Source organism: Canis lupus, chromosome 2 (genome assembly GCF_011100685.1).
Source record: "Canis lupus familiaris isolate Mischka breed German Shepherd chromosome 2, alternate assembly UU_Cfam_GSD_1.0, whole genome shotgun sequence".
Classification (NCBI taxonomy): domain Eukaryota; kingdom Metazoa; phylum Chordata; class Mammalia; order Carnivora; family Canidae; genus Canis; species Canis lupus.
In genome coordinates, this window is record NC_049223.1 from 29,446,107 (window position 1) to 29,467,917 (window position 21,811).

The 21,811-nt window shown below is 55.7% G+C and overlaps 1 protein-coding gene and 1 long non-coding RNA gene across 2 annotated transcripts; one reads left to right on the plus strand and one right to left on the minus strand.

The window, feature by feature from the left end:
- Window positions 1-8,549: 8,549 nt before the first annotated feature.
- On the minus strand, window positions 8,550-10,484 carry LOC119869992. The gene is made up of 2 exons (XR_005354960.1): window positions 10,336-10,484; window positions 8,550-8,778 (listed from the first exon to the last, which is right to left on the minus strand). It is a non-coding gene; the product is annotated as an uncharacterized LOC119869992 (long non-coding RNA).
- A 6,665-nt stretch (window positions 10,485-17,149) lies between these two features.
- Window positions 17,150-18,007, plus strand: CALML5 (calmodulin like 5). Its single transcript, XM_038529611.1, has one exon. The coding sequence runs from the start codon at window positions 17,292-17,294 to the stop codon at window positions 17,739-17,741; it is 450 nt and encodes a 149-aa protein (XP_038385539.1). The 5' UTR covers window positions 17,150-17,291; the 3' UTR covers window positions 17,742-18,007.
- The last annotated feature ends 3,804 nt before the right edge of the window (window positions 18,008-21,811 follow it).

The window sequence follows — 21,811 nt, forward strand, 5'->3', positions numbered from 1 at the left end:
CGCCATGGTGGGAGAGCTCGTGCCTGAGACAGGCCCCCTGATGGATGCTACGGTCGGTCTTGCTTCCTGCCTACCTCACCTGCAAGGGGGTAAGTGGCCAACAGGTGTCTGCAGGTTTCTGGATTATGGTTTCGGGGCTCCAACATCCATCCCTCGCCCTAAGCGTGTTCTTCAACAAGGGACATTGAAAGGGAGCTCAGTAAGGATTTTAAGCAAAGTTACTCATGACTCAGCAAGGAGAGTGCTGGGATGGGCTCAGCTGGGGCGTCTCGCTAGTTAGGAAACCAGCTCTTTTTTCATGAGCTTCTGCAACTCTCTCCCTTGTAGCCTTCCCTCAGAACACATTTTTGATCTTCGGATGCATCTAAGCATCTACAATTATTGAGGACCCCGAGGAGCTTTTGTGTATGTGGGGTGTATCTGTCAATAGTTATTGGACTTGGAATTGAGACTGGAAAAACGTGAACTATTGAAATATATTTTTCTCGATTTATCTGTAACAGAAAAAAAAGAAATGAAAAACTCATTATATGCAAATATTGTTTTCCGGAAAATAATTACATTTCTAAAACTAAAAAAAAAAAAAAAAAGGAGATGAGGGGCACCTAATAAAAATAATTTTGCAAGTCTTTTTATACGTCCGGTCTTGTAGAAGCATGTCTGCCCCTGCCGCACTGGATTTGTGGGAAGGTGCTTTGATTTGAAACATGGGTTAACCCAGCTTCACACAGATTCGCAGTTGGAAAAAGAAAGAACATGTAAGTGACTCCTCTGGATATTGGTGGCTAGTCTTCTTTGGTACGGTATCAAAATTTGATAAGTGGTGGTTCCTCAAACATTACCCGTAGTGTGGAATCTAAAACCACGCCAACGAATCTATTCGTACTGTCACATTAAAATCCGTTGGTCGTCTTGTGCTTTGTGATTTTGTCACGCTGTGGTTGGTCATTTGGATGATATTGGTTCACCGAGTTCTGCAGATCTACAGGTTGAGCCATTGCACATATAATTAAAAAAAAATCACATTCATTAATGTCACCACCAATCCTATTAGAAAAGTATCAGAAAGTCTCAAGCACATGTGAAATTTCCAAAAATTTATAATTTTCATTTGAAAACTCCAATATCATCATCGACAACAAATAGGGTCAGTTGTTTTTCTTGAAGCGACAGGCTCACTTCATCCAATTTTGAAAAAGCGTCTGCCAAATACGCAGTCTGAGCGACCATACTTGTCACATCAGCTGTTCTTTCCAGTAAAAGTGGCATTCCGTCCAAAAGGCGGTCCCTGTTACTTAGGGTGTTCGCACGGGCGCTTTTCTGATGGCAGCCACTATATCTCCACATTCAGTAGTGTATTAAAGATGCACGTGCAAGGGGGGAAATTGAATAAAATTCACCACTCCAAGAATATTCTTAAGTGAAACTGGCTTTTTTTTTTTTTTTTAAACAATTGAGATGCCATGAAGAATATCATGACTGTTCGTGCAGGAGCCTTGATTCACGCCAAGGGGCTGTGATTGCACCCAACATTGCTTTGGCCTCAGAGCAAGATGTCAGCACAGGAAAAAAAAAAAAGGCAAATAATGTATTATTAGGAGAATCATTCTGACCTCCCAGGCTCTCTGAAGGGCACTGGGGCCACCCTTCCCCCACAGGGGTCCTTGGAATACACTTGGAGGATGACGACGGTGGAGCATGGAGAACCAAGTCTGAACCAAGAGCAGAGCTCCCTGGGCTGGAGGTGAGAGGTGCCGAGGACGCTGGGATCCTGGCCGGGGCAGGGTTGGCCTTACAGAATCCGTATTCATGAGGACCCCGATCAATCCCCCGGCCTTCATGAAGACGCCCGTCAAAGGGACTGCCTACTGCGGCTACTGCCTTTGAAGAGTAGGGGACCCGAGGTATCGCTGGTCTGTGTGAATTGGTGGCAGAGTAGGTTTTGTTAAAGGGTTCATGGAGCACCCTCGGGGCGGTGCCTCTGCCGCCGGGGGCTCTGGAGAAGCCCACCGGGATTCCCCAGTGCGGTCAGCCGGTGCCATGCGTGTGCCCTGCAAGAAGGGCCATGAGAACTTCTCCCCCCTCCACGCCTCTCTCTTAAGCCACTCCCCAGGCCTAACAGTTGCTCAACAACCAGCCCCCAGGATGAATTAGAAACACCTTGTCCTGGTGTGTTCAGGTCACTACAACAAAATACAACAAACTGGGTGGCTTCCAGACTCAGTGCATGACCCAGCTCTTGGAATGACTCTTGGTCACTCTCGTGTGAGTCATCCAGAGCCCTCCACAGCCGTCCTGGGTTAGGTAGGCTAAGACTGGAGTTTGAGCTGAGGGAGGAGATCGTTGTTCTGATCACACCTGGGAGTCGTTTGACTGAAATCTGATTGAGTAACCGAGTGACCTCATGGTTTAGGAGGCTGGTAGAGGGTGTGAGAGCACCTTTTCCCGAGCTGGCAGGGCAGCGCCTGTTGCCTCTTGCTAGGTCATAAAGGGAAAGGAGTGGTTCACTTTTATGATCGGAGGCCTCACCTGCAGAATGAAGTCCACCGAGGCACAGGAAGCAAAAAATTGGGCTGTTCTGAGAAGTTTCTTGGATCTTCTCGGGTCAGTGTGTCCTCACGTCAGCTTCCCCTGCTTTTACCGGCAGCAGATCTGGGGGCAGCCTTCAGGGGGGTTCTCCACCGTGCCAAGGCCCCCTGTTGGGTATCTCCAAGCTTCTTAGCAGCTCGACGACTGAAGCCTCTGCCTCCAGTGACTTAGAGCACCTCAATCAGAACACGTACACAAGAGGCAGGAGGATGCAGGACACGAAGTGACCTCTATTTAATTATTGACAGTCCCTTGGATTAAGTCAAGATTAAATGATCACCCCAAACGAAAGCAAATTAGTACTAAATCCCACAATAAAAGCAGATAAACAAATTCAAATCTCTTCTCAGACTTCCTGTTTTCCAGGGATAAGGGTGATTTTTTTTTTTTTTTTCTGACACCTGCTGGTGACTTAGCCCAGGTAACTCACTGTGATCCCTGGTGTCTCCCGTGACCATCTGGGCAGGCGACAGAGTCCTGGAGAAGCCTTAGGGGAGGGCAGGGTGGAGAGGCAGGGCAGGGGTCTGGAAGGGCCTCTCTGTACCACCCGCTGGCCTTTGAAATCTGATATTGGATATGGTGTTTACATTTTTAACTTATTTTATTTTTTTAAGGATTTGTTTATTTATTCATGAGAGACAGAGGCAGAGACATGGGCAGAGGGAGAAGCAGTCTGAGCTGAGCAACTCAGGCACCCCCGTTGCATTTTTTTATATAAAACTTTAAAAAAATTTTAAATTAAAAAATTTTTTAATTTTATTTTAAAATTTTTAAATTAAAAAAAATCTAAAATTAAAATTAATAAAATTAAATTAATTAATAAAAACTAAAGTCTAAAAAAATATTTGATGTTTTGAAATGAAATCAACCAACAGAAAACATTAAAGGAGGTGACGTTGCTGAGGGGCTGGAGCAATGCTCGCCGGCAGGCTACACTTGGGTGGCCAGGCGGGTGACCCCCAGTCCCCACGAGAACAGGGTGCGGGACTTACCTTCCAGAGAACGAGCTGGTCTTCCCGGAGGGTTCAGAGCTCTTGAAGAGGCCGGAAGAGCGTTTGTTCCAAGTTCCAGGCCTTTGAAGTTTATAATTGTGATGAAAACATTTTCCCTGGATGCAGAAAGCACGTGTGCGTGCATGTGCTTGTGTGTGTGCAAGTGTGTGCTCGTGTGGGCATGGGGCTCAGGTGAGCGCCAGGTGAGCCCCCCCACCTGCCGGGAGCACCGGCGGGGTGGGGAAGGCAGGAGCGTCTGGGGCGCGGGCTCCGTACCCGTAAGCGATTTGAGAGGGGCGAAGGGGTTCAGCCAAGTGCGGACGTCTCTTTGCAGGCTGCTCACTCGGTGGCTCTCAACTCGCTGGGCGTCGGCAGGGGTCCCTCCCGAGAGGCCGGTGACCGAGAGGGGGATGCGGAGGCCCGGGTGCCTGTCCTTCCTGCGCGGGGCCCGGTTGCGGCTCTGCTGGCCCGGGGTCGTCATCTGCAGGGTGGCACAGGGGTCAGCCCGTGTGACGCCGAGGGCTCCATAGGAGCCGATGGTCACTGAGCATCTGAGGAAGATGTCCTTGCAAAACCGGCCTCCGCGGCTCAGGATTTCCGAAAGACGCCTCCCGCCTAAACCCCCTTCTTCCCCAGACAAGGACGTGGTCACCCACCAGCCTCGGGTGATTACCCCGGACTCGGCACCTTGGGATGGAGCCACAAAACCGCGCCAGCGGGAGGGTGTCCTGGCTTTCTGGGCTCTGGGGACCGGGCTGAGGGGCGTCACCACCGCCGAGGGAATCTCTCCTCTGAGTCCCTGGGAGGCAGGGAGGGCGTCTCGTTCACGGGAGACTCTCCAGGTCCCGCAGAGCCCCCAGCATGGAGCCGGCGTTCAAGAAACACCTGCTGCACGGGCGATGAGGCCTTTGGCCAAGGTCAGCTGGCGGGGGTGGAACCTGGGAGACAGAAGGTGCTGGAAGGCTTGGTCCCAGGAGTGGGGCTGTGTGGTGGGGGGGACGGGGCAGGAGGGCTGGTGACCTGGGGCGCAGTGTCTCGGAGCCAGCCAAGGCTCTCCAGGGCCCAGCTGACCCGGAGCGCCCCCCGCGTCCAACCCGGCGTCCAACCCGGCGTCGGCGTTTCTGGGTTTGAGCCCGGAGGACAGGCCACCCCGAGCTCCTTTGAAGCAGTACAGGGGCCCCCAGTGCACCTCACCCAGGAGCAAGCATTGCACGTGGACAAGGCCAAATTTGGGGACGCGGAGAAGGGATGGCCCCAGGAGGAGAAAGGGGCCGGGTGTGCGGTGTGGAGTTGCCTCCGGGAGCCCCACCAGGAGTCCGGGGCAAAGGGGGGAATGGATGGGGCGGTGCTCAGTTCTGAGATTTTCCTCCGCGGGGTGCTGGAGGGCAAGTCACAGGTGAGCTCGGGGCGGGCTCGAGAAGGAGGCACCTGCTGCAGGCCTGACTTGGGGGGTGGGGGTGGGCCCAGCATCGGGTCCGCCCCGGGGGGCCTGACATTGTACCCCCCAACTTCCCCTGACCTCCTCTGTCTGCGCGGAGCCAGGCGTGTCTCGGTGGGCAGGTGTGGGGACAGCATCTTTGGCCTCCCGAGGAGTCGGGGTTTCGGCAGCACCTGACCCCTAGACCTGCCAGGGCGGAGGCCCCTGTGAGGCTGGGCGCTGGGTGGGTGCTGCTTCCCTACAGGGAAGGAGGCGGCAGGTGCAGGATGCGCGGAGGGCTGGGTGGGGCTCTTGGTGTGTGCCCCCGCTGCTCCGCTCATCGGTGCCCCAACTCCTTGCCACGCTGACCTGGGGAGCTGCAGAACTATGGCCCCCCTCTCTCACCCGTTATCGATCAGTCTTCTCTTATCTACTATCTATTATCCATATGTCTGTCCGTCTAGTAGACCCAGAGGAAGGAATTTCAAATGCATCGTAGGGGGAAAAGCTGTGCAGCTCGAGGAAACAAATGTACCACATGACCATGAACCCAAATATTTAGCACTAGTGTGCAACACTTTGGTTCTAAAAGAAGATTGTTTCAGTGTGCGTGGTAACAGTTTGGAATACACTCAGGGAAGCGAGATGGCCCAGCATCAGCGGCGGCACAGGGAGCAGGAAGAGAGAGCTAGGCAGGTGCTGTCGGCCGCGTGGGGATCAGGCTGCAGAGCACGGCCTGCGTGGGCGGGCACAGGTGGAGAGGAAGCTCTGCTCCCCTCTTCTCTCTCTCTTTTTTAAAGATTTTATTTATTTCTTCATGAGAGACACAGGGAGAGAGGCAGAGACACAGGCAGAGGGAGAAGCAGGCTCCCTGCGGGGAGCCCGGTGCGGGACTCGATCCCAGGACCCTGGGGTCATGACCTGGGCTGAAGGCAGACGCTCAACCACTGAGCCCCCCAGGTGCCCTTCTGTTCTCTTTTCAAGATGCCGGAAAGTAGTCAGATAAGCTAAAAAAATGTGAAGAAAATTCTTAAATTTTCTTCAAGGTAAAGACTGGAGATCTTTAAAAAACAAATCATTGTTCCATATGTGAATGGGGAGCGTGGACCTCAAAAAGACACACAGATGAAGAACCCGGAGGAAAAGTAGGAGAAAAACATGAAAAAGCCCCAGAAAAGAGATGGGCGAGGCCACAGGCCAGGTTACCCAGGGACGGAGGGGGTCAGGCAGGAGGGGGGCAGCGTGCCCCGGAAGGCTGGGGAGCAGGAAGCTGAGGGCGGACGAAGGTGGATGCAGGCTCGTGGAGGCGACGCGGGGGGCAGGCGCGTGGGTGCAGCCCGGGCAGGTGAGCCCATGTGGAGGGGCCAGGCAGAGCAGTGGGCGTGAGGGGCCCTGACCCAGAAGGTCTGATATCCCCACACCCAAGGTGGTGGGAACTCGGGGCCAGGTGACCTCAGGTCCAGGGCTCCCCCAGGGGGAGTGTGAGCTCAGGGCCTGCACTGACCCAGGCCTGGGGTCTGTGGGGGTGGGCACCGCACCCCCCCCCAGGGAGGGAGGAAGGAGTGAACACAGCCTGGGGTCCCTGGGGTGGGCACAGCCCCCCGGGGAGGCAGCACTGAGCAATCCCTGCTGGGGCACCTCTCCGCGGGCAGCAGGGGCTCTGGGAACAGCCGGAGCTGGGGCATGGGGCGTCTGTGCCGAGGCCCCCCTCCCCCCCCCGCGCTGAAGCTGGCACAAGGGGACGGGCTCCTTGGGGATGACTGAGCCTTTCCGGGCGGGGTCATGAGGAGCCGCCCCGCGGTGTGTCACCTGGTCCTGCCCAGGTTGGGCAAGGAGCCTGTCAGGCGGGGCGGGCGGCCCTTCTCCCTGGCTCTGGGCTCTGTGGAGCCCCCCACATCCGCTGTCAGAGCCCCCAGGAACCCCGAGCCTGCCCCGCCACTCGGCCGCAGGTCCCTCTCTCCCCGGCCCCCCGGGCAGGTGCAAGGACCGCCAGCGTCTTCCTTTGCAGCATCTGGGTCAAAAGGAGCCTCCGGGTCAGCCCAGGCGGGGGGTGGTGAACACGAAGACGCTGGGTCACCCCCTACCGGTGGTCGGCTGGCCCGGGGCCCCTGGGATCCAGGGGAGGCTGGGCGGTCTAGAGAGGACGCGGGGGGATCACCCCGGGACGGCCCCATTCACTCCTGAGCAGTGGCTTCTCCGCAGCCTGATGGGCAGGGCAGCCGCTGAGCCCCTCGTCCTGCGAGGCCTCCTCTCCCAGGCTGGTCCCTCGGGGCCCCGCGCACCCTGCCTGGGCGCCCTCACACGGCCCCTGCCCCGGGCCCTCCTGGGCCGCTCCATTCCCTCCCTCTGGGGTCAGGGGCCGTCCAGGACCTGAGACTAGAAAGTTCCTTCGCGGGGTTGGCCTGGGGGCAGCAGGAGTGGCCCTGGGGGCGCGCCGGCCACAGGCCTCAGGCCCGCTCCTGGGGACTCCAGGGGGATCGGAGGAGCCCTGCTGTGCCCATTGTCCCACCGTTGCTAACCTGGGCATTATGGAAAGGCCCCCCCTTCCCCGGAGTTGAGTCGGTGGCTCAGCCACACCACCTAGTACCAGCCGAGCCTCAGATACACCCCGTCAGGCGCCAACAGGCCCATGGGCCGCATCTCGTGGAAGCATGTCCTCGCCACCTCCTTAGGCCCAGAGCGGGGACCCCTGGTGTCAGGGAATGTGCCCTACGGAGGTTCCGTTCCACGTGTTCTACACTTGGCTCCCTGAACAGCCGAGAGTCTCCCTGAACGTGATGATCTAACAGAGTCACCTTGCCCGACTTGCTACCTGCTTCCCAGGTGACACTCAAAAGATACCAAACGTGCAGCTTGAGAAAACATAACAAAAATCAAGACCTGCTCACGTCCTGGGCAAGTTTGAGGAGCCAACAAGACAGTCCCTCAGGTGGATCTAAAAGGAAAGAGGGAGTGCCCGGGGTCTCCATCAGTTGAGGGTCTGCCTTGGGCTCAGGTCATGACCTCAGAGCCCTGGGATCCAGCCCTGCCTCAGTGAGCCTCCCAGCTCAGCGGGGAGCCTGCCTCTCCCCCCTGCCCCTTACCCCATTGGTGCTCTCTCTCTCACTCAAATAAATAAATAAAAATCTTAAAAAAAACAAAAGGCCGGAGAGAAAGAACCCCTCTGAAACCCCCTTGGGCCGGAAGCCCCAAGGACCAGAAGCCGCTGGGCCTGCGGACCCTTCCCAGTGGCAGGGAGGCCTCACTCGCGCCTGGGGGCCACCGCCGGGGGACCAGGCCTCCCCCTCCGGCTCTCTGGAAACCCAGGATGGTGAATCGATTCCACCAAGCGTGCCTCTCTTGATTCCCTTTTTTCTTAAAAATGAAAGCCCTGCGAAGCCTGGGATTTGTGAAAAACACAAACAAGGGGTAGTGGAAGGGAGGTGGGTGGAGGAATGGGGTGACTGGGTGATGGGCACTTGATGGGATGAGCACTGGGTGTTATGCTATATATTGGCAAATCGAACTCCAATAAAAAATATACAAAAAAAAAAGAGAGTGAAGACAAATAGTTCAGAGATCAAATCAAACATTGCAGGTCACAGATGTTAAGAACAACAGAATAAACTTCCAATTTTAATACATGAGCTACATAACCCCAATGGGTCAAAACACATATTATCTGTGAAAACAACAAACCAAGTAAATAATCTCTCTGTAGAAAACCATTTATAACTCCCTTGGAAACTGAATTCATAATCTTTAATAAAGCTTGTTCATAATGATGATGAAAGAGTCAACCTAAAAAAAAAAAAAAAAAAAAAAAAAGAAAGAGTCAACCTAAAAGATTTTCCACTAGCCAAAGTTGGGACAAGTTCAGCAGCAATTATGATAATAACTGCAATGGATTAGAACACACCCAAAGCACTTAAATCCATGAATTTATAATGACACTCAGAAAACAAAACAACTCTCACTGGTCACCTTCAGGGGATGCTAAGAGAACAACCTATTTTTCCAAAAACTGATAAATAAGCTGAAAAAAAAATCAAAGTATTTATCCTGTTTTTCCTCTACAAACTGCCTCAAGATAACCAAATAGTTAATAGGAAATGTCTTTTTTATATAAGTCTTACAACTAAGAAAAATGAAAGAATTAGAAAATTTAAAAAAAAAGGAAAATGAGTCATCACAGAAATAGCAGCAGATATAAAGGTCCTTTAAAGATAAGTTGTCTTGCACACGTACACCCGTGCTCATGTGCGCACACGGACCATATCATGCATGTTTTTCATCTTTTCCTTCTCTTTGTACTTCTTTCCCTGCGCTCCCCGCCCTGCTCACGGCCCAGATTTGTGATCGTGCTCATATAATCCTACTCCGGGTTTTACTGCATGACCTGTTGCTGCCCCAGCTGACCTCTTGCCGAGCAACCTGGAGCGATACCCATTTCTTGGTGTCCTCTCTCTCTGGCAATAGCGATTTCAACGAATTTTTGCCAGCCAGACTGGGGATAAAATGATACCTTGTTATTATTATTACTCTAGTTTGTACGTCTCCATCTCCTGCCAAATGGCAGAGTCTTTCCATATGTTTGTTGGCCATTTGGATTTGCTCTTCTGTGAGCTGGCTTCGTATCCTTGGCCTGTTTTTTTCTATTTAATTATGGTTTCTTAAAAAAAAAAATTAAGGGCTCTTCATTGATATATTAAATGACTGGTCTCTCGATCATTTCCTCCAAGACCTGTCACTTTTTCTTTTTCTTTCTCTTGTCTTTTTTTTTTTTTTTTTTTTTTTTAGCTTACACAATGTAGGATTTTATTCCATGAATATAAAGGAAGTCCACAGGAGAGCCATGTGATGATGTCCCTACTTCTACACCACCTCCTGATCCCCAGCGACGGGTCAGGGCCTCGCCTCAAGCTGGAATTCTGGAAAATGGTGGAGAAAGTCCATCTCCTCCTTCCCTTCTAGCAAGGGAAGTTGTAAGTGTATTCTTGGAAGCCTCCAGCTGGCCACATTTCCTGGGAGAAATAATGGGGTTTATGACATTCATATTACTTTTAGGGAAGGCTGTGAGTATAAACTCTTGGTCGTCTTTGCCACGAAATCCCAGAGAAGCTGTTTGCGTTCTCGGCACGACCCAGGCTCTAAATGAGATATTTCATCTCTCCTTCTGAGCCCTGACCGCTAGGAGTATTCATGCCAACACAAAAGGCACCAACTTTTCTTTATGGACAGTCACTTTTTACCACTCACAAGACAGCTTATTTTTAACAGAGTCCCTCTTATTTTTTAGCGTAGTCTTTCATGACTTCGCATTTCCAGAATCATTTTACTGTATTTCTGCTGTTTCACCTCTGACTTTGGGCCTCCATCCACTGGCACGTCGAGTCAGATCTAAACTTCCTGATGGCTGTCTGAGTCCGCGTGTCACAGCATTTAGCATGACCAGGACAGGGCACTGGTTATGTCCTCGTGTAACAGGTGGATTATTTGTGTCCTGGGACTTCTGGCAAAATGGTGAAGAATCGTAATTAGTTTCTGGCAACTTCTCTGCTTTGGGGCTCCCCTCTTCTTCTCCCTCCTGTTACCACTTGTCTCTCCAGGGACCCAGAGACCCTGCTCTTCCCCCCTCACATCCTGACACCCCACTGGCCCCCCCAGATTGCCCCCCAAGCTCTAGCAGCTGTGCCCCCCTGCTTCCCGCTTCTACCCTGTGCTATGCCTGCACCCCCACCTCGGGGATCCCCAAAGTCAGCCCCTGGTCTGGTGCCTGACCGACTGTGATGGAGCGTTCACCTACCCATTGAGAAAGGAGTTTATATAAACTTGCCAACTGTTTTTTAACGGAGAAGGTCCTTAAGGTTCTTAAGGGTAAAAGGAAAGGTGGTCCTGTCTTGAACTGTCCTTACCCTACAAGGTAAAATGTGGGCGGTCATGTCGTTCCAGTCCTTCGTGCGGATGTGCGTGCGTTCAAGCCAATGTAGAGAGCAAGAGAAGGGCATGCGTCAGGTATTACCAGTCCTGCGGTGGGGGGGAGGCTATCATCCACGCTCTGGAATGTTCTACTCACCAACATAGGACATCGTGACCCAGTTAGTGTGGTCATGTCCACAGTGGGGCGGGCATGTTTGGACGGAGACCCTGTTAGCCTCCTGCCTGGCTCTCCTCCGGGCAGATGGAAAAGGGGACTTGGGGCGGGATGGCGAAGAGCTGTTGGGAGCTCTCCAAGGGAACCCCAGCGGGTAGGGAGGGCCCCGCGGCTGGCGCTCTGGGAGCTCCGCAGCCTAACTGGCTCTTTCTGAGCAATGCACTGGGACGCACTGGGATGAGCTGGGACACACTGGGACATATGGGATGCACTGGGACGCGTGGGTGCACCCGGCACTCCTCCATCTGCAGGATGACCTGGGGCTGCTCCCTCCCTCATTTCTTTCCTTCTTTAAGATTTTATTTATTTCTTCATGAGAGACACAGAGAGAGAGGCAGAGACACAGGCGAGGGAGAAGCAGGCTCCTTGCAGGGAGCCTGATGTGGGACTCGATCCCAGGACTCCGAGATCACTCCCTGAGTTGAAGGCAGGCGCTCCACTGCTGAGCCACCCAGGGGCCCCTCCCTCCCTCATTTCTTGCCAGGTGGATGGAACCAGCGGCAGCCCTGGAGCAGGGGTCAGGGGAGGGAGCTGCAGCAGGTGTGTCTGAGCCAGGGTGCAGGGAACAGCAGCCTCATGCGATGCGTTAGGGTCTCTTCCGGAATCCAGAGATAAATTAGATGCACCCGGCACCGCCCTCAGACTGATTGATTTATTATTGTTTTTTTTAATTAACATTTAAAAATTTTTTGAAAGCCCCTGGGTTGTTCAGTCGGTGAAGCATCTGCCTTCCGCTCAGGTCATGACCTTGGGGTCCTGGGATCGAGCCCCGAGTCGGGCTCCTGCTCACTGGGGAGTCTGCTTCTCCCTCTCCCACCCCCGCCCATGCTCACACACTCTCTCTCTCTCTGCCATGTTGTCTCTCAAATAAATAAAAATCTTTAAAAATAAGTAAATAAATTTTTTTTTTTTTTTTTTTTTTTTTAGAGAGTGAGCATGCACACTAGTGAGGGAGAGAGAGAAGCCCTAGCAGACTCCCTGATGAGCTCAGAGCCTGACCGGGGGCTCAACCTCACGACCCCGACATCACGACCTGAGCTGAAACCAAGAATCAGACCCTCAACCCGCAGAGCCACCCGGGAGCCCCGATTTATTACTGTTTTTAAATTAAGCTTGCTGATTTACACGTTTGATCGACTTTTTTCTTCCCTGACAACTTCGGTTCCACCTTGTTGTGTCTAAACCGCTGTGAAACGAGGCCGGGAGCCGTGGCAGGTGCACGGTTGTGTGCAGACAGGAGCTGGGGCTGGTCGGCCCGAGAAGGTGCAGCAACTGGACCCTCCAGGGCTCGGTGTGTGCACCTGTCCTGTCCCCACTGTGACGGGACCCACGAGGCCATTTCTTGGGGCCACAGCCCGCCCCGCTTGCCCAGAGTGACGGGGAGTAGAGTAGGGAACCCCCTTGGAAGGTCCCCACCACAGATGGCCAAAATTAACGTGCTTGGTGCCTGAAGGGCCACCTCTCTGTCCCCGGAAAAGCATCTCGCGTGGAAAGCACTGGAGAGCTAGAGGGCCCTCGTTGCCGGGGCCGCGTGCGTGTGTGGGGACGGTGCGAGGAGGGCGGCGTGTGTCCTGCCGAGCTCCCAGGGGTGTCACAGGGTGGGAAGGATGGCCCTTGCCCACCGCCCGGCAAGTCTAGGCAGACCACGGGCACCGACGGTGCCAGCAGGCAGCGCTGGGGGCATAGGGTCACCCGCAAGGCCTGCTCTTTGAACACGAGCCTCATGGCAGCAGGGCCTCTGCCCTTGTCCAGGTGACCTGCTGGTAGCCTGAGAATCCTGGCGTGGCTTGCACAACCATCCAAAATGGAAAGATGCGGGGCGCCCAGGGGGCTCAGTCAGTTCAGTGTCTGACTTGATTTCAGCTCAGGTCATGATCCCGGGGCCGTGGGATCGAGCCCCGAGTTGGCCTCTGTGCTCAGTGCAGAGTCTGCTTGGATTCTCTCTCCCTCTCCCTGCCCCTCCCTCCTGCTCTCTCTCTCTCTCTCTCTCAAGTCCACAAATCCTTAAAAAAAATAAGAATAAAATGGAAAGATGACCTCTGACTTCTGAGCCTTCAACGTGTGACTGCTTCCTGTAGGATGATGGTCACCTACCAGATTGACTCGGCGCCCCTGGGAGCACCTGCTCCATCGTGGGTGAGAGGGGTGGAAGCGGTGAAGGCGACAGACACTGACCCTCACAGCAGTGAGACCAGGTGTTTGCCCAGGCCTGGGACTTTCTGGGAACGGGGCGCAGCCCCCCTGGTCTGCTTCTAGGATGTCTGTCCTGCGACCTGCAAGAAGATGCTCGCAGCCAGGGGCCACCCGAGGTCCCCCACAGCGCTGGCGCTCGGGTGACGGGGCAGGGTGGCCCTAAAGGCTCCTGGTGACTGCATGCCTGAGCCCGTCCCGAGCAGATGCTCCTCGTCCTGCAGCTGCACCGGGGTCAACCCTCTTAGGCGGGGACGGCATCCTGTCTGCAGTGAGGTCACCTGCCTTGGGCTACAGCATCTGTGACCCGTGAGGCCAGGGCGACACCCCACGTGGCTGCCGGGTTCCAGGGCCCGAGCACTCCTGGGGATGTGGCTTGGGTTTAGGTTAGGGGCTCAGCAGGGACCCTGGGGGCCCCGCCATCTGTGAGGGCAGCACAGAGGCTCAGCACTTCCACCGCCCACTGCTCTCGAGACGCCTGACGGCCTGATGGGGGGCGGGAGCCAGTTCTGGAAGCTCTGTGTGTGGATGGCCTCACGCGGGCACACGAGGTTCCAGGCGGGCTGGCGGAGGTGCCAACTCCAAGGACTGGCCGAGTGGGAGGGACAGGAGGGAGAGCAGGTTCCCGCAAGTCAGGGAAGCCAGAGGAGGCCCCCAAACCTGTCTGACTGGTTTCTCACCCATACTTGGCCCCTAGCGAAGGGAGGGCTGAGTGAGCTGCTGCTCCTGGGGAAGCCCGGGCTGGCTGGGGGTGCTGAGGCCTGGGCCACCCCCCACACACCTGGGCCCGACACAGGCACGTGCACATGCACACGCAGGGCTGCTGCATGAGCAGTGGGAGGGAGGACTCCCTCCCTGGGGGGACACTCTCAGGAACCCCCATACCCTAGGGGAGGGCTGCTGCCTCCCTGCCCTCCCTTCTGCCCCGGGGATCCCCTGGACCTCTAGGACCGCAGCCACTCACCATGGCAGCAGACCCCGTGTCCCTGGCTGCAGGGTGGGGCAGGTGAGGGAGTCAGTCCTGGGCGGGACAGCTGACCTCTGACTTCGGGCAGGTGACACCAGGAGGGCCCCAGGCTTCCTCCAGCCGGCCTGCTGGGTCTCTGGGCCACAGCCTCTGGGTTCTCGTGGGCTCCGGGCGCTCCATTCTCAGCAGACCCGGGTCCCCCTCTACCAGCAGGCAGCCTTTCTCTGTAAACCTCACACTCGGTTGGGGAGGGGGGCACCCCACGGGCTGACGTGAGGCATTCTTCTCTCCTGTGCCTGCTTTTTACAGGCCCCGGGGACCCAGTGCTGGGACACAAGCAAGTGACAGTGTCCCAGCCTCAGACTCCTCCCGGCTCCCTCCTGCTCCTTCCAAAGCGCTGGGCTCTGCGGGGGCTGCTGCGGAGCAAGAAAGGGGCTGGATCACGCTGGGTTAGGTTCTGGCAACACAGGCCCTGCTGTCCCCCTTCCCCGGCCCTGGGGTCCACCATCAGCACTCTCCAGTGCAGGGGACCCAGGGCTGCTTGAGGCAGGACACCGGGTGGGAGGGGAAGTGAGGGATTTCCATGTGGCTTGGAACATACGGTGATGCAGAGGGAGGAAGCAGGCCCCAAAGTGGCAGGTGGGGAGGTACTCACAGAGGGTGGCCCTCTCCCCAGGGGTGGGTGGCCTTGGGCAGAGGACCATCCCTCCCAAGGCCCCATCTGTGCGTGGGGACAGTGAGTGACCACCATTCTCCCCCTGCCGTCCCATGAGGACACTCGCTAGATGCTCTCTAGACACCACCTCTGCTGCGTGCGAGCCACGACGTCCACGAGCTGACGGACGCCAGAGCCTCGGACGGCTTGACAGGCTCCAGACCTCCGGGCAGACGCGTTTGGTTTATCAGCTCAATCAAGAAACGTATAATAACAAAATAGAGAGGGAGGCCCTCCTCTGAGTGTCGGGTCACATCAAACACAGCCCTTGCTACCGAAGATGAGCTTTATCCTAGAATAATAATGCCTTCCGTTGATCAAAGATGCTTTGATCTTTGATCTTAAGTGCCCTGATCATACACGGAGGATGACGTGGTATCCTATTTTATAGATGAAGATACCGAGACCAAGTTGGATTTCCAAATCAGCGGCGGAGCAAGAACCAAGAGCTTTTGCCTCCTGATAGCATCGGAAAAATTCCTCGTGGTTTACGCCGCACCATTTAATACCGAGGGAAAACAAGAAAATGGTAAGCGCCTCGGATTTTTAATCACGGGTCCCGCTCCTAAGGGAAGAGGAAAATAAAATGTGAAAATATAGATTTATATCTTCATAGAGTCTTCAGAGAACGCCCTGGTTGCCGGGAGCCCCGCCCTAGGCCAGGCCCCGCTGCACCGCGTTCTCCACCCGATGCGACTGCGGCTTTGTTGACTAACCGATTGCTCAAGACGTATCGAGGCCTCAGTCCTCTTCCAGCACGAAGATGAAACCGCGGCGCTTCTTCAAGACCTCTTTAAAGAAGTTAGACGACGAGAGCATTTCCCTTTGTGTCTCCACCTGGGGGTCCCCTGACTCGGGGTGGGCTTGGGGGGCAGGTGCGCTGAGCCCAAGGTGGGCTGAGGGGGCAGGTATACTGAGCCCGGGGTGGAATGGGGGCACAGGTGCATTGAGCCTGGGATGGGCTGGGGGGGCAGGTGCACCGAGCATGACATGGGCTTGGGGGACATTGAGTGAGGGATGAGCTGGGGGGACAGGTGCATTGAGCCCGGGGTAGACTGTCAGGGGGGGCAGGTGCGCTGAGCCCAGGGTGGGCTGAGGGGGCAGGTGCACCAGGCCGGGGAGCTGTTTGCCTGGCTGCCTCCTAGGGGAGGAGAGACTCCTCAGAGGGTTTGATGGGCTGAGGCAGAGCTGGAGTTTATCTGATCCCTCAGAGACGCAGGTCCTACTGCGTGGAGGGTGGAGGTCCTGGGAATGTGTAGGGCTCGCATGCAGAGAGACCCCATAGCGACTCCCAGCCAGAGCCTCGGGTCCCACTTGCCAAGGACTTGAGGAATAGACCCCAAGGGCTGAGCTCTTGCTCTAACTCTGTACTCAGGGCAGCGGGCATTTAGAGAACACACAAGATGGGGGTGCCCAGGCTCCCCAGCATCCCCGCTGCTCTGGGTAGGGACGCCCCACTCCTCCCTGTGGCCTCAGGGAGAGACTTGGACCTAACGATGGAACGGATTCAGAGGAGCTAGAGGAGAGGTATTCTGCGGGGACAGGAAGCCTTTCCCTCGCACCCGAAATCACCCTCGGAATATTCGTGTGACAAGTGGCACATCCATGTGCCAGGGTCTGTGCGCACCCAAGCTCCTTGCTCGCTCCAAGCCGCAGGCAGCTGGCCGCACCCTCCATTACAGACCTGTTGGCCACCTGGGCTGGGAGTTCAGTGACGCCCATGGGGCCACCCTGATTCCACTCAGTTCCAGCACATCCGCCTCCACAGTCCACCCTGTGGGGTGAGCACTGACGGGCGGCCCGAGAGGAGCACAGGATGGCCAGCCAGGCCCCCTCTCACCCGGGACCTGCTGTGTCCACCACGCGAGGCTCCCTTCCCCTTCCCAGCCGTGCTCTCTGTGGGGATCACCTCGGCAAGAAGCTTCCACAGTGGCCCATCTGCCATCAGGGCCAGGGGCTGTGGGGAGGCCGCCGATGGCCCCCCGTGTGGTGTGGCTCCCTCCAGCCTCCCCTGGGTGGGCCCCGCCACTCCAATTCCTGAATTTCTGGTCTGCAGCTGGTCTGTCCCTCCCTGGGAGGAGGATTTTGCCCAAGGACATGATGGGGAGGGTGGAGAGCCTTCCTCCTCCCTTTGCTCCAATTGCAGAAAAGGAGGGGTTCCCATCCCACGGCAAGGCTGCCACAGAGGCTGTGCCCTCGCACACACTCAGCCGCCCGTCCCCATTGCAGTGCCCAGCTCTGAGCCGGTTGGCAGCAAGGTCGGAAGCTCCGTGACAGGTGTGGGCAACATGGCCGAGGAGCTGCCTCCAGAACAGGTGGCCAAGTTCAAGGAGGTCTTCTCCAGATTTGACAAGAACGGTGACAACACCATCAACACCCAGGAGCTGGGCGCTGTGATGCAGGCCCTGGGCCAGGATATATCAGAGGACGAGCTGAAGATGCTCATCGCCCAGGTGGACACGGACGGCGACGGGGTCATCAGCTTCCAAGAGTTCCTGGAGGCGATGGTCAAGAGGATGAAGTCCTGGGGCAGTGAGCAGGAGATGCGGGAGGTCTTCCGCGCCTTTGACCTGAACGGCGACGGCCACATCAGCGTGGACGAGCTCAAGCAGGCCATGGCCAAGCTGGGCGAGTTGCTGTCCCAGGAGGAGCTGGACACCATGATCCAGGAGGCCGATGTGGACAAGGACGGGCAAGTGAACTACGAAGAGTTCATGCGCATCCTCTCCCAGAAGTGAGGCCCAGTCCTGGCCCATCTCCTGCTGGACTCCAGTCTTCAGGCCTCTTTGGGGCCCCTGCTTGTGTGGCGGGGATGTAAAGGGCAAGTGTGGGTGGTGGTTGGGAAATTACCTACTGGTGGGAAAGCATGGCCTCTCTTGGGCCTGGGTTCTGTGCTCTCTGCGCCTGGTGAGACCCTACAGAGAAGTGGGGAGCCCCCACCTCACTGCGCTGAGGAAACCCAACGCAATGTGGTGGTTGAAATAAAAGCAGTGTGAGCTCCAAAGGGGGGTGCGTGCTTGTGCTTGAGCGGTTGGAAAGTAGAAAATCGAAGGCCCCAAACGGTGGCATTTGGGTTTCCTTTGAGCCTCTACCCCCTTCACTGGGTCCCAGTGGGGAAACCCGCCTGGGTAGGCCACACAGTCCTCCTCCAGCATCTCCCGGACACCTGAGGAGAACAGGTGCAAGTGGGGTGTGACAAGGGGGGAGGACAGAAGAGGAGCATTTCTTTGGCTCGAGGGACTACCTGAGCCTGGGTCTTGACTGGAGGCCGGAGGCTGGAGCCTGGGGCTGGGACACTGCCTCTTTTGCACCCCATCGTTCTCTGCTGTGCCCTCACCCTATGTGACCTGGGGCATGTGACACTGCAGGGTGGTCCCCCTGCATCAGGCCTGCTGGACGCTGCTCGTCACCTGTCCTGGGTCTCAGAGATGGCTCCACCTGAGGTCCCCCTGTGCCAGAGGGAACTGAGGCCCAGGTGGCATCAGAATGAAATCCGAGGGCTGGAGGGGAGGCAGGATGAGCCCCGGGACCCGGGATCCAGAATGCACACACACACACACACACACACACACACACGTCGGTTTTCTGGCGGCGTCTTGCATGCGGCCGTGCGGCTCTGGGTGCCCTGCAATGGTGGGCTTCTGCGTCCTCCTTCGCGAAATGAGGTTTCTCCTCCTTCTGGCGATGACTATGTTTTCCTAGCTGCGCCAAGTCAGTGGTTTCCAGCTCTGGGCAGGGAGGCAGAGCCAGCTCCCCCGGGGGGGTTGTTGCAAAATCCTGGTGCCCGCCCTTGCCTGCCCACCCCTCTTTCCAGCCCAGGTGGTGGGTGAGTGGTGGGTGAGCGCAGGGCTGGGGGGGGCAGGGCATGGGGGTAGGCACTGCTGCTCAGATGATGCTTTTCTGGGTTTTTCCTCCCATTGACATGGTCGGTGGGTCACTGCAGTGTCCTGTGACCCTCACAGGTTGCCATCTCCCAGGCCCGTCCTCAGACCAAGTGCCCGGGATACCAGGGTATGGCCAAGCCCCCTCCAAAGCACAGCAGGTGCTGGACACAGCAGGGCAGGTCCTGGGGGGAGGGCTGGGGGCTCCGAGGTGGGGAAAGAGTTTCAGGTCCCCGAAGGTCCTGAGGGAGGCAGGGGATGGGCCGAGGAGCAGGAGGACAGAAGTGTGCAACCCAGAGGAGGTCAAGACGTGACAACGAGGAGGAGCCGGGGTGGGGGAGGGGGGAGGCAGGCGGCCCACCTGGTGTGGTGAAGGCTGCGGTGGCTGACGTCCAGCACCGGGGTGCTTCCCTCCAGAAAGTCCCTGTCCCCTCACAGATGCAGGTCACCGCGGCCTGAGTTTCTGAATTAGTGAGTCCTAAATGCCAGGCTGCCTCGGTGTGGAAACAGGCACCATAAAGACTTTCTCGACCTGCCCGAACGGATGCCGTTCTGAAATTTCTAAAGGCTACATGTCCTTGCTCCCAAGAAGCCACCAGGATGGCAGGTGGTAGTTGTGTGGGATTTCTTTCTTTTTTTTTTTTTTTAATGTTCTTAGTCTGAAAAAAACTGAAGAGTCCTTACAAGTGCCCACCCCCCTCCGCAGTTAATGTGGGGGTTTCACTGCCCCGTGGTCCCAGATGTCTGAGAACCACTGCTGGAGTGGGGGGCGTGTAAAGTCGATTTCCTTCCTTCCTTCTTTCTTTCTTTCTTTCTTGAGTGAGGGGGGGGATGGGGGGGGGGGGGGGTGGAGGGCGGATGAAGGAAGGACTTAAGGACAGGAAGTAAGGACGGCAGTCTAGTAATGTCTGCTTTATTTAGTTCGTTGTGATGTCTTTCTTTCTTTCTTTCTTTCTTTCTTTCTTTCTTTCTTTCTTTCTTTCTTTCTCTTTCCTCTTTCTCTCTTTCTTTCTACCTTTTCCCCCCCGACTTTGAGGAAGGAAGGAGGTGGCTCATCACTGGGAATAGTCAACTCCCAGAGTAAATAGTAAATGCTCCTTCAGGATGTTGGGACCGAAATGGGTAGGAAATATCAGAAAGGGAGACAGAACATGAAGACTCCTAACTCTGGGAAATGAACTAGGAGTGGTGGAAAGGGAGGTGGGCGGGGGGGGTGGGGGTGACTGGGTGACGGGCACTGAGGGGGCACTTGACGGGATGAACACTGGGTGTTATTCTGTATGTTGGCAAATTGAACACCAATAAAAAATAAATTTATTATTAAAAAAAAAAAAAAAGGATGTCAGGGCCGGGTGGGTGTTGGCCCCAGAGAGGTGTTTGCACAGGGCAGGGTGGGGGAGGCCACCACGGCCTCCTGCTGCGCTTCCCCGGGGCGGTTGCGGGGGGAGGGGGGGGGAGCTGCAGGAGTTTTGTGTGATGTTTTCTCCAGGTTTCTGGATATGCACAGGGTGTCCTACTAAGCCCAATGCACAAGGTACTTGAAAGCTGGCCCTGGCAGAGGGAAAGACAGAACTGAGGCCCTGCCAGCCCAGGCGCTGGGAGATGGGGCGCCTGAGGCTGCTCACCGTGAGCAGCTCGTGCACAGGGCACAGGGGCTTCTCCTAACCTGCTGTCCCAGGAGGACAAGTGGGGACCAAGGGTCTGGGAGACAAGTGACTCACTTCAGGTTTCCAATGAGAGATGGGGAGACGTGTGGGACCACCTCCCCCCACAAGGGCTTCTTCTGCCCCTGGAGATGCTGGCGCCATCCGCCAAGGAGCAAAGACCCTTGGGGATGCTGGTGGGTCTGGTGGAGAAGGTCGGTGGGGACCCACATTGTGGAACTTCTTCTGGAAGCCCGCAATCCCGATCCTGGTGACCTTCTCGCTGCACCTGGCACCTGGGAGCTGTGCAGAACCAGTTTCTGCGGGGCTCTGACTCCCCTGGAAGACCTCTGGGGGTGGAGTCCAAGCTCAGGAGGCAGCCCCGCCCCAATCTGGAGCTGGGGGGAGACTGGAAGGAGGGCACCCCGTGGCCAAAGGGGACCTCAGGGAAGCTCAGTTCTCTGAAAGCCTCTTCTCTGAAACTCAGTTTGCCAAGACCAGTTCTGCAAAAGGCCAGTGTGCTGGTATTTCCCAATCTACCAAAGAAAAAAAAAATTGTAAAAACACTTTATGAGGATTACAGACCTTCATACTGGATGAGATGGCTTAAGACTTTTGGAATAATTCTCTGGAGATTTCCTCACCCAGGTTAAAGCTTTCGCTACATTCCGTTGCCTGGCGCAGTACATTGCGTTACTCCGCTCACCAAAACCTCGCCCCACCACCCGACAGACACGAATGTTGGCTGTTTTCTGTTCTTGTGTTTGTTTTGGGTGCATCGGGTCTGTGATTTGGGGGAAGGAGAACGGGGCGTTTCAAGGTCGAGGGGCCTCTAATAGCAAGGATCTTCTGGATTATAAATCACAAACAGATTTCCAATGTTGGGGACTCCTGGGGGGCTCAGCGGTGGAGCGTCTGCCTTTGGCTCAGGTTGTGACCCCGGGGTCCCGGGATCGAGTCCTGCATGGGCTCCCCACAGGGAGCCTGCTTCCCCCTCTGCCTGTGTCTCTGTCTCTCTCTCTCTGTGTCTCTTATAAATAAGTAAATACAATTTAAAAAAAAAGATTTTCAATGTTGGCTGTTGCTTTCATACTTTTTTTTTTTTTTAATTCCCAGATGTATGAACTGGCTCAGCAGGATGGGTATTTTGTGTGTGTTCTAGGACGTATTTGGTGAAGGCTCGGTGTCTGAAATAGGAAATCACCCACAAAACTGACATTTAGCAGAACGGAACTGATAAGTCAACGGGCACCGGCAGGGGAGGAACAGCCTCCGTCAAAACAA